This window comes from Crinia signifera, chromosome 2, assembly GCF_055691185.1.
Source record: "Crinia signifera chromosome 2, ASM5569118v1, whole genome shotgun sequence".
In the NCBI taxonomy this organism is placed as follows: domain Eukaryota; kingdom Metazoa; phylum Chordata; class Amphibia; order Anura; family Myobatrachidae; genus Crinia; species Crinia signifera.
The window spans coordinates 230710833-230724001 of NC_139218.1; the positions used below are offsets into that span (position 1 = coordinate 230710833).

General features: G+C 38.9%; 1 protein-coding gene across 2 annotated transcripts in view; it reads right to left on the reverse strand.

Annotated features, from left to right (window-relative positions):
* Window positions 1–13169, reverse strand: part of LOC146060604 (multidrug and toxin extrusion protein 2-like) — a 104334-nt gene that overhangs the window by 36521 nt on the left and 54644 nt on the right. For both annotated transcript variants that reach the window (XM_083173991.1, XM_083173989.1), the window contains 3 exons: window positions 4306–4348; window positions 2664–2708; window positions 395–492 (listed from right to left, as the gene is read on the reverse strand). In XM_083173991.1, coding sequence (XP_083030117.1) covers window positions 395–492; window positions 2664–2708; window positions 4306–4348 — 186 coding nt within the window. The remainder of the gene's footprint in view (window positions 1–394; window positions 493–2663; window positions 2709–4305; window positions 4349–13169) is intronic.

Here is a 13169-nt window from a genome sequence, read left to right on the forward strand (position 1 = left end):
AGGCATGGGTTTGGTACATTTGCTTCAGCCCATGCATTGGTCCTAGCGAAGTGATCAGAATAAGGACCACTGTCCTCAATAAGTTTTTGGTCAGAATAGGTATACGTATAGTCCCCGTAAGTCTATATGGGAGATATCATATGTACAACAAGATAGCGTGGATGCGGTTGGCAAGAAACCACACATAACTATGTAGGCGATCATTAGAAATCTCACTAATGAAATCATCAGCCAACCTCACAGATCTTACATGCCTAATTATGTGCATAAACATATCCGAGATACGATTTCGCAGCCCTATGGTCAGTTTGACCAATTAATGACAAAACATAAGGATGGACAATGTAGGGATAAATATCATAGTAGCAATTCGATTGAATGCATGATTACTCACATTACTCCCAGATTCAGACCAAACATAAAGATGGCATTCACAGCAATATTAACGAGGTTTACAACAAGGCCAGTAATGACCTGCGGCCATATTATACCCTGGAATACAATGAAAACAATTCTCTTAGTCAAGCTTATAACAGCAAACTTAAAAACATTCAATTATTACTATCAATTACTTATAAGTTTTAATGGGTCTGATTCAGAGATGTACACAAACGTATGTATGTTGCCGTTATTTGGAATGTGAGCAGGTGTATGAGCTGTACTGCATATGTGCAGATCTGTGTCTGTAACAACAGTCACAGGGACCCTAGCCACAGCATGCCTTTTAAGGGTTGTGGTGACATGCCCACCTATTCTGAGCATGCCTATTCCAGTGGCTAGGTTTTCGCAGCTTCCCTGGCTCCAGCAGGGGGAAGTCGCTGGACAGCCTAAGTAACCTGAGGATTATTCAGATGCCTCATGTTCATGCAGATAAGGGCCTAATTCAGAGATTTACGCAAAATGCAACAGTTTATGTACACCTCCCTTGGAATAAGCTGTGCACATATACAGATGCAGCACAGCGCATGTGCAGAACTGGATCCACAAGATCATACGCAGTGCCCCTAAGCCACAGCACCCAGGACTGAGCATTGATGGGTAGCTTGTTGGCACCATTTTTGAGGGCTGCTGAGACCAAAATAATGCATCTAACCCAAGTGGAGTGATCCTAAGCTGCATCTTTGAAGGTAGCAGCAAATCACAAAAGCAAGCAGTGCATCTTTCTACTCAAGATGCCTCATGCTGCTTACATATTTTAGAACAGCTGCTGCACACAAAGGTGCAGCGGCTGTGTTTCTGCATTCATCTCTAAATAAGGCCCTAAGTCACAATTGGGTCAATTCAACACGGTGCACAGTGAATAGCGGCGGGAGTTCCTGCAGCTTTTCTAATCAGCGCGCTTCTAACTCTGACTAGTGGATTTCTGGGGTGCGAGCAGATATCCAACAAAATTGGGGGGGGGGGGGGGCAATGCTGTTTTAAGCCCTAGCATGGCGCAAAAAGCATCACCACGGGGCACTTAAGTCAGAAAATGCTGGTACTCGAGACTAAACACTTGCGAGAACAGCATCCTCCAACTTGGCAGGGCACAGATTAGAATAGCCCTATTGAATCAATCCTAATGTCATATTCAGCTACAGTACAGGAAAAGGAAAAACTTAAAATGGCACTTTATAATGCAGTTTTTATTGCTGTTTTGCAATTATTTACAAGCATTGGATTATGTATATATTTGTTTTGCTAGAGTGGTCTCAATACATCCTCAGAAAGATGGAGGAAGTTTAATAGGATGAGAGATTCAGAAAGTGAGAGATTTGGTAAGAAATCTTCAGTTTTTTTTAAAAGCGGCAATCATTTACACTGCAAAAGCAGTTTAATTATGAAGTGTAAATGATTGCCGCTTTAAAAATACTGGAGATTTCTTACCAAAACACTCCCTTTATGAATCTTTCATCCTATTAAATTTCACCCATATACTCTCATACAAAAATCAGCATGGTGATAGAGGACAATTACAGGGAGGCACTATACGTATACAGACGATACGATGTTGGCTGCAAGAGAACCAGTACTGGCTGATATTATTATCCTGAATGGATAACAAAATAATATTTAATACATTCTGAATCGCACAGCGTTGCAAAATTGTGATTTTATCGTCACTTCAGTACTGTACAATCATCATCCAGGAATATTTTTACCACCATTACTACTACAGGTCGAGTATCCCGTATCCGAATATCCGTTATCCGAATTATTCCGAAATACGGACATTCCAGAAAGTGAAAAAAAAAATTTTTTTTGCTAAAAACTCACTGGGGACATTTGTAACAGCATCACTGGGGACATGATATGTAACTGGCACTATATATGTGCAAGACAATGATTGCTTGGCATTCAAATTCAGTGCTGAGATAGTACACACATTTTGTTTCACGTTTTGAAACCTTGTTTTTTGAACAATTAAAATATATTTGTGTGTATTTTATGTGGTAATAAAATATATTTGTGTGTATATTATGTGTTTATACAGCATAAATGCAAGATACTTCAAAATACATCATTAAAATATTAAAATATTCCGAAATACGGAATAATCCGTTATCCAAAATTCTCCTGGTCCAGAGCATTTTGGATAAGGGATACTCAACCTGTACTACAAAGTTAACCAGAAACGAGTCAAGTCTTATCAACTAAATAGTGTAAAATGTATAGAGAAATACCTGGCTCAGTAAATATCGTGTCTGCAGCTGGAAAAGGAATGCTGCCTGAAATAAACAATGGGAAAATTATCCCCAATAATGGAATGATAAATGTACAAATATGGTCATTTTAAAGGGATCCCATTATTAAAAAATAACTTGAAAGGGTACTACACAATACCAAAGTCAGAAATACATTTGCTTAAATTATAATTGCATTTGTTTATTAATTTGTTAATTTCCAATTTTAGTATTTGTTATTTTGTTTAACATTTAAATTTTTTTAATTTAATGGTGTGGATCTTTATGGAGCATAATTTGTATTTTAGACATGTTTGCTGCATAGTTTGGGGTTGATGCTGTCATGATAGCAGCACTGCAAATCTAGTAAAACAATTCTTGCATGCAGTGTCTATTTGGCCGGGTAATAGCGTATCACTATCGCCCACTGTGTACACACGGGGCGATTTAGGGAACCCTTCTAAGTGATTTTGATGATGTAGTTAAAATCACTGAGAAGAATTGCTCCATGTGTACACCTCTTTATTAAGCTTAGGCAATGGTAGAGCAAGACAAAATTTAAGGATATCCCCACACATAAGGGAGTATTTAATCTCCCTCCGCTATTTCCTATAGGGGAAATAGCGGTGAGTGCCTATTTAATGCTGTCTTTCCTGACGAATAACAGGTGAGCAAAACGACAGTTGGGGCGTACCGACAGTCGGGACCCAGGATTGAATATAATGCTATTTGCAGACTGCTTTGAACTGTTAGGTGCGCTCTAGTATAACAATCTCAATATATGACCACCGAAACTTCACTATATGACTACCAAGACAGCAGATCCCTGAAGTATACAGGCATTACATCAGCAATAAAAACAATGGTTTCAAACTCCTTTAACGATAAAACTTAACTGAAAAAAGAAAATGCATAATTACTAAATGAAAGCTTTATCTATCCATACCTGCATTAGGTATTTGGGGGGTGGAAAAGAATCTCGGGCAAAAAGGGTGCTACTGTGCTTTACAAACTAAGCAGCTCCAAAGACACCTTTACTGTGGCCTCCAATTCATGGATTTCAAAAGCTGGTGGATATGTAGTAAAAATGTTAACAAAATGTTAACATCTACAATGTAGATAGTCATATTGTTGACTCCACAATGTTAACAGCTATGATGATGTTGACATTGTGGGTTGGGTTAGTTAAAGTTAGAATGCAGGGGGCAAACGTTTAGGGTTATGCAGTAAGGGGAGGGTTAGGGATAGGGATTACAGTTAGCAAATACTTACACTGTTAAATAAAGATTATTATCTAACTGGGCTGATTTTACCTTTTAAATTGTCAGTTTAAAAAAACATGTAGACTCATAGGTATTGTGCCGATGCATGCGTCTTGTAGACTATTACATGTCCCCCAAAGACTGTGCTGCAATATATATTGCAAATATAATTCATATGGGACACAAATTAACAGAAAATTGCTTTATTGACAAACTGCTAAAAGGATTTTTTTTTTTTGGGGGGGGGTTGTTTGATTGTAAATAGATACCTTTTTAAGAATTTTTTAGATTAAAAGTCTAAAGTTAAATAATTAAAGTGAAATCATACTTGAGAAGACTGAAATGTCCAAAATAAAGTACATATTAATCATTGTACTTACAGGAAGGGCAGGGATAAAAATCATCACATAGATCTGTGTTAACCTAAAAAAAAAAGCTTGTTACATTTCAATTTTTTTTAATAGACACTGCATTTAATTTTCTAGGAAATTAGCGGTACTTATGTAATATCTGGCTCCTGTTTTTCTTATGAGACCGCGTCCCCTCACGGGGCTCGCTGCGCTCGCCACGCTTCGGGCACGGTGGCTTGCTGCGCTCGCCACACTATATAAAATCAACTCCATGCGTAGTTGGATAGTAGGGGTATGAAAAAATGGGGTGCATTTAACATGGGAGCCCAGATAATACATAAGTACCAAATTAGCAATATGTACAGTTAAAATAAAAAAAAAAGTTAAATGTCATTGAGGTTATTTACATAATCTTGTGAAAGTTGATAGATGAGTAATCTACACCGTCATTATCGTGTAAATATTAACCTTTATTACTTATACTGTCAAAATAAAATGTCTTCATTGCCAACAAAATCAAAGGTTATCTTGGGTAATTTTATAATGGATAGGTTAACTATTTGATGTCTGGATGGCTTTAAGTGCCTACATTACCTGACTAAAATTAAGTTTATGGTTAATTAATTTGGACCACCTCCTATTGTGCTAGAGAAACCCCTCATAAATCAAGTCCTCCACAGAGCAGAAAACAAGCCATATTTTATGTGATAACATCTGAAAATCAGAGTCCAGAGTAAATGTTTAGAAAACTCTAAAGGGTCCTACATACGCAGAGATTTGTGCCAAAGATTCATAACGGGAGATTCAGCATGAGTGATTTCAATCTCTCAGATAATGAACCACATACAGAGAGATTTGTGTCAGAGATTCATAATGGGAGATTCAGCATGGGAGATTTCAAATCTGTCACAACTGTCACAGAAAGTGACGTAAAAAACTGCACTTCATCACAAAAATAATGTTTTATGGTATAAACAGTAAATTCCTATCCACCACATAAATAATGTATGTTTCCATTTAACCTCTATTTAATCTAATGTCATAATGTATTTCCTGAACCTGCATTACAGCAATACATCCACCCATATTGATGCTTTCCACATTTAACCTAGGGGCATTTGCTGACATGACATGCATTGAATGAAACAACAAAACAATATTAGCGTCCTTATAACTAAACGTTGGTGGCATAGTGCCCCCCCTCACCCCAAACAAATAAACATTGGTGGCATAGTATGTATCCCCCCTCCCTCATCCAAATAAACGTTGGTGGCATAGTGTTCTTTGCCCTCGCCCTAGTGCCCCCCCCCCCCCCAAAAAAAAAAGTTGGACAGATTCAGAACGGCGGGGGCGCACATGTAAATCACTGTGAGGGATATACACACAGCGATTTACATGCGTTTTCAGGCATGTTTGTTAAAATCGCTCAGAAAATGCCTGCATATCGTGCTGTGTGTGGGGCCCAGTGAGAAAGATGTTCATATGCAGATACAGCCCCAGTTCACAAAATATAGGCATGTTGCATATTATTTAAATTATCAAAAGCTCCTAATGGGTCCTTTACACACACACATACACACACTGATGCAAATAAGATACATTTTTGGCATGCAAGATGCCTGACACCAATAGAGTTGCACGAGACGTGTTAGTTCACACGCATCTCTCGCTGTATGGCATATTGGGACAAGATGCAGCTGTGCATTTCTTTTCTCTTAAAAGTGTTTGTGCTGAATAAATGAAAATAATTTTATAAAAGATAAATTAATTAATTCAATATATAACTGCAATATTAGTTGGAGTGGGAAGTTCAAGTGCAGGACAGTTATGAAGAAAACAGCTAAGCATAATCTGCCACAGTTTTGCTATTAGATAATTTTAAAACTGTGGTAGAGCATTCTTGCATGTGTAGTTCTGTATACACAAAAGAAAAGTCAACTCTTTTGTTGGGGGGCACTCATCGCTATAATATGTGATGTGTATTACAGAATATGGCATAATCTGTAAAAGGCATTACGATATGTGGTATAATGTGTAAAGGACATCACAATGGGCCTTATTTTGGTTCATTCTTTCTGACAAAATCCTTCTTAGATGGACAAAACCATGTGCACTGCAGGGGGGGGCAGATGTAACATGTTCAGAGAGAATTAGATTTGGGTGAGTAATTTTGTTTCTGTGCAGGGAAAATACTGACTGCTTTATTTTTACACTGCAATATAGATCTCACTTTGAAGTAAAACCCCACCCAAATCTAATTCTCTCTCCACAAGCAACACCTGCCCCACCTGCAGTTCACATGGTTTTGCCCATCTAAGAAGGATTTTGTCAGAAAGAATGAACCAAAATAAGGCCCAATGCGTGGCGTAATATGTAATAGGCATTATGGAGTATGGCATAATATGCAATAAGCAAAACGCCGTATGGCATATTCTATAATAGGCATTATGGCGTGTTGCATAATATGTAATAGGCATCACTGCATGTGGCATAATGTTTACTAGTCATTATGACATGTCATATAATGTGAAATAAACATTATGGTGTGTGGCATAATGTGGTTGTGTGTGGGGGGGAGGGGCACCAATTTATTTTTCTGGCACAGGGCTCCAAAATGTTTAGTAATGGCACTGTAACACAGATATATTCTGTCTTGAGCCAATGAGGCAAAGACACAGGCCTAGGGGAAATTCAATCCCAGCAGATTTTCAATCCTCGGAAATACCTGCAATACCTCATGTAGAAATTGACTTTGCTTTCGATTTATTCAATGTTATTCTTTTTCCACAGAAATGGACACTAACTCACAAATCTAGTTTCCATTTTCGCAAATGCAAATTCGGCTATGCAGAGAGAGGAACTGGCAGTGGCGAGTCCTGCTTTTTGAACAGATCAAGGCAAAGCACAGCGCAAAGCTGTCTAACGCATAAAGATAGTCGAAGCATTAGTTTGATGGGAGAATGGTCGACGGTCACATGGTCTAAATTAATTTTCAAGTTTTTTTGGTGGCTATGTTGACATAGGTCAACGCGGACACTGTATAAGTGCACAGTGTCCCCTCGCATGATTTGCCATGCTTCAGGCACACTAACATAATCTCATTCTATGTCCACTTGGATAGTAAAGTATGAACCAAGTCGACTTGCACCAAAAAAGTGAAAAACTCAGGTCAACCATTTGACCATCGACCATGCTCCTGGCGGCCTAATGCTTGCTTCTAACTTCTGTCTAGATCTATCTTTAGGCATCTAACTAGACACATTTGACTAAACGTGGTTGACCATAACATGGTTAATGTAGACACTGTAGATCAGTCGACCGGATATGATTTTACATCTAATAGCGACTGCTTGTGGCATCATGCAGCTGCAGCAAACATCCCAGAAAACCTGGACAGCATAATGATGCAGCAGTCAAAAAAATATATAACAAAAAAGAAGACAAGGGAACTAACAATAAAAAATGAGAATCAGAAAAAACAATCAATAAAATCAATAAAATATATATGCATGAATCCACCTAAAAAGCTAAGATAGGGGACACAGGCTAAAATAATTAGAACCAAATGTAACTTGTGAGGTGAGCTAGGAGCCAGGAATCACCCAACATGTTTCATCTGTTAGACTTCCTCAGGGGTTATATATACATACTTTGTGCTTAAGAAAACAAAAATACGAACATTATTTTTGAACATTAATTAACTCACTAAACTACCCTGCAAAAGTAGAAATAATTCTTATCTGGACTTACATACTTACTACCCTTATTGTCTTTAAAAATCTCTTTTGAAGGATACTATCAGTTTTTTACAACTGCTGGGGCAAATTGGGGAGGTACCAGAGGGGGCGCTATTATGGTCTGTCTTGATGTCTGTAGCCTCTACACCTCCATCCCACAAGATAGGGGTTTAGAGGCTGTTAAAGTCTTTATTCAGCAGTAGCTAGACCCCAAACTGTTTGCCCATGAGTTATTTGTGCAGTTGTTGTGTTTGACCCTTAGATGCAATTATTTTCTTTTCGATGGAGCTTATTATGTCCAACTTAGAGGGTGTGCTATGGAGTGCTATTTCATCTTGTATACGGGTGGACCTGATCTCACTGAACTGATTGCAGAGATAAATACAGGTGATTCTACCATTCAATATACAGCATCTTGGAGTTTATCTGATACTAATTTCCTCGCTGTTAACATCAAGGCTGGGAGAATTAGTACTGATGTGTTTTTCAAGGATGTGGACCGACACATTCTCGATGGCCTCTAGTCATCATACCCCTGTATTTAAACGTGGCTTTCTCTATCGCAGATGATGCAGGTATCTAGTATAATGATTGATACATCATGTAGAGTCCCATTTGAATACTTTGATCTAAAAATCTGCACATAGGGGGTATAACAATCTGTTCTTTTAAAACAAAAGGACCAGGTTTTGTTTATTCCTAGATAAATATTAACACCTAAGATCAAGAATCCAACTTTGGTCCTGCCATAGTCTAGTGCATTTTTTGTTACCAGTCAGGTAATTCACCATGCAACTAATGCATTATGGCCCATCATTACAACAGACCCAGCATTACCAAGCCTGAGTTCTTTGAGACCTATGGCCGCATTAAGAAGGGGACCCGAACTCAGGGATCGCCTTGTGAAATCAGACATCATTGGGATGGGTATCCCCATACCACCCAACACGTATACTAAGCCTCCCGGCTGTTATAGTTGTCTCTCCTGTGCTACTTGTACACATAAAATCATCTGCAAAAAGTTAAAACACCTCCATTCTGCAAAGAATGTTGACATTAGGTTTCTTTTGACTTGTAAAACATCTCATGTGGTGTACGTGATAGTCTGTTTGTGTGGGTTACACTACATCGGGCCTCCTATGCATCTGTTTCATGATAGAATGGCACTTTACTTCTGGTAGGGATGTGGATCAGTTGGTGGCGTGTCATTTTATAGGGATGGGTCATTTTATAACCTCTTTGGAATATTGTATGATTGATCACGTCAGTGACTCGATGCGTGGTGGTCTCAAAGCAAAAAAGTTGCTTAAGCTGGAATCCAAATGGATCTTAACGATAAAATAAATTGAAAAAGTTTGATGGAATATATTGTTATGATTATGTTTTTGATTTAAGACTTTCTCTTTTCATTGCATGTTTTTGATATTTATGTCTTAGTTTTTGTTTTTATGTTATGTGATGTTTATTGTTCCAGTTTTGTGTCCTGACAATCATGTTGCCCATTCACATATAGAGGATGTTTCTATGTGACTCCCAAAGTGTGGAATACAAGCTGACGGTTGCCTAGCAACTTCCCTTGCTTACCCTCCGGCTGTGTCTTCATAGTATATACTGTAGTAGATGGAGACCGACAGTCATGACACACTGGATATTGTGTATCTATATATGTTTTGTGTTACAACTTGTCCCTGGTTCCTGGGTCCCTGCAGAAGCGTCTATTGCGTTGTGTGGAACGCAAGTAGTCAGTTGCTAGGCAAGTTTCTTGGTGTATACACTCGGGAGTGCTTGGTGATCGATTCAAGTCAGTGGGACACGGCATGCGGTGGTCTCTGCCGCACTAGGCTCTCATAAGTATAAATGTGTTGTGTTAAGAGGTGCTTCTTTGCTGAGGATGGGACTCATACACCAAAACATTCCCCCTGTGGATACCTAATACACATTTTTTAGCTATTATTATTGTCTTCTGAGTGCCATTTTTTCCTGTTGAAATTGCATCATCTATATACATACAGATAGTGGTAGATGCTCAAATTAGTTCAATAAAACTTTTCAGGTGCATGCAAGGGAGGGGTTAATAGTAAGTAACAAGACATTGGTTCCCTCGGCACACTGAATAGTTTTAGCAACCAATCTTGAACACTACATGATAATAGAATTCAGAGATATTGGTTACATATACCTGCGCAGGTGTATGATATGCCCCCAAGCCGCGTCAAGGCTTCTCTGTATATTGGGGGTCCCTAGCGCTATATCTAGGTGCAGGGTGTGGCACCCCAAAAACTATCATAAGCTAGGAGGCCCAGTGCGGCATGCCAGTGAGATACTAAGTGTTATTAATTAATGATAGGAAGCCGAAGCTATACATAAAGAGAGAGATAAATGAAATGTAATTAAAATAAGAGAGAGAGAGTGTTAGTGAGGGAAAAGTGTTAATAGAATGTAGCCTTGACGCGGCTTGGGGGCATATCATACACCTGCGCAGGTATATGTAACCAATATCTCTGAATTCTATTATCATGTAGTGTTCAAGATTGGTTACTAAAACTATTCAGTGTGCCAGGGGAACCAATGTCTTGTTACTTACTATCATCTATATACAGTCAGGTCCATAAATATTGGGACATCAACACAATTCTCATATTTTGGGCTCTATACAATGTATTTTTAATGAACCAAACAATATGTGCTTTAACTGCAGACTTTCAGCTTTAATTTTAGGGTTTTTACATCCAAATCAGGTGAACGGAGTAGGAATTACAATGGTTTCTATTTGTAGCTCACACTTTTTAAGAGACCAAAAGTAATGGGACAAACTAAACAATCTTAAATCAAACTTACACTTTTTAATACATTTGTTGCAAATACTTTGTAGTCAATTACAGCCTGAAGTCTGGAACGCATAGACATCCCCAGATGCTGGGTTTCATCCCTGATGATGCTCTGCCAGGCCTCTACTGCAAATGTCTTCCGTTCCTGCTTGTTCTTGGGGGCATTTTCCCTTCAGTTTTGTCTTTATCAAGTGAACTGCATGCTCAATCGGATTCAGGTCAGGTGATGGACTTGTTCATTACATAGCAATACACTTATTTGCCTTAAAAAAAAAAAAACTCTTTGGTTCCTTTGCAGTATACTTCAGGTCATTGTCCATCTGCACTGTGAAGCGCCGGTTAATAAGTTCTGGAGCATTTGACTGAATATGAGCAGATAATATTGCCTGAAACATTTCAGAATTCATCTTGCTGCTTTTGTCAGCAGCCAAAATATAAAAAAATACAAGGGAACCAGTTCCATTGGCTGTTATACATGCCCACGCCATGTCACTGCCACCACCATGCTTTTCTGATGAGGTGGTATGTTTTGGATCATGAGCAGTTCCTTTCCTTCTCCATACTCTTCTCTTCCCATCACTCTGGTACATGTTGCTCTTTGTCTCTGTCCATAGGATGTTGTTCCAGAACTGTAAAGGATCTTTTAGATATTGTTTGGCAAACTCTTATCTGGTCTTCCTGTTTTTGAGGCTCAACAATGGTTTACATATTGTGGTGAACCCTCTATATTCACTCTTGTGAAGTCTTCTCTTGATTGTTGACACACATATACACCTACCTCCAGGAGAGTGTTCTTGATCTGGCCAACTGTTGTGAAGGGGTTTTTCTGCACCAGGGAAGTGTCTTCCAGGTCTTTTGGTGTTACCGAGCTCTCCGGTGCATTCTTTATTTTTAAGAATGTTCCAAACAGTTGATTTAGCCACATCTAATGTTTTTGCTATCTCTCTGATGTTTTTTATTTTTTATTTTTCAGCCTAAAGATGGCTTGCTTAACTGATAGTAAAAGCTCTTTGAATCTTATATTGAGAGTCGACAGCAACAGATTCCACATGCAAATGTCATACCTGGAATCAACTCCAAACCTTTTACCTGCTTAATTGATGATGAAATAACAAGCAAATAGGCCACACCTGTCCAGGAAATAGCTTTTGAGTTAATTGTCCAATTAGGAAAAGAACAGAAAGGATTGGTCGCACAAGACCATACAATAAGTGTTATTGGACCCCCTGAAGTCAATCACTACTGTCAAGTTATGGTGATGGCGGAGGTGTGCTACCCCAGGACAGTGAGAAATATCACATCAAAAAGGAAAAAAGGAATATCCTTTTAGGTTGGGTGCACCTATATTTATCTAAAATCTAACTTTTAATGAGAATATATTAAAATGTTGCGAAATGTTAAAAGATACACACAGAGAATGGACATACAACGATTAAAGTAAGAAATAACAATTAATAAAATGAAGGTGGCAGACAGAATGCTCTCTACTAATTCACTAATATATCAAGGATGGATCGATGTGTGGATGTGTAGGGCACCTTGATCTTTATTCACATGTGTTGGGCACTTTATTGGTTTATTTGCAGACTGTTTATTTGAACTGCTTGCTGCTGATGCCCGCTCAGCGGGTACCCACAATATCTCTGCTGATGATAATTACGCACCTGGCCATTCGCCCATTTACCCAGAATGTAACATGGACAGTATGTGAGCTTGTACCAAGTGCAGTGTGATATTATCAATAACTGAGGTTGATATTCATCCACTGCGAGCCCGCATGTGGAGATTTATGCCTCAAGTGAGTACTGAGCCGGTTACTCACAGTCTGCTTGTGCTATTAATTGCATCGGCAGTGTGACGGTGAGTCTCAATAGGGGTGCACAGAGTTTATTTTCTCAGGATCTGTCCGGCTGCTGCGATGTAACATTCGTCGCAGTGCTCAGAGATCTCTGATATCAGATTGAGGTGTGTGTGCGCATCGGCTCACTAAGCGACCCCTAACGGAGCGGCTAGCTATCCCTTTTCCGTACCTAGAATATAAGCTTAATGGCTGGGCACGTGAGGGTAGAAAGCACCGGTATTGGTATCGTTTGTGCCCCGCTGTTTCTTATAGGGGCTGCTCAGTACAAAGTATTAATTCACATACATTGCAGAGCGTTTATATAGAATCCTTGCTGATATGTCCACACATCAGGTACATACAAATTATATCGCTGCCTACAGTAATCAGGCGCTCAGTCATTACCCATTTACCCCACATATAGCAGGGACAATTCGTGTGGGTTAATATCAGGTACAATATATTTATCTTAGATAGCTTGGGCTGACG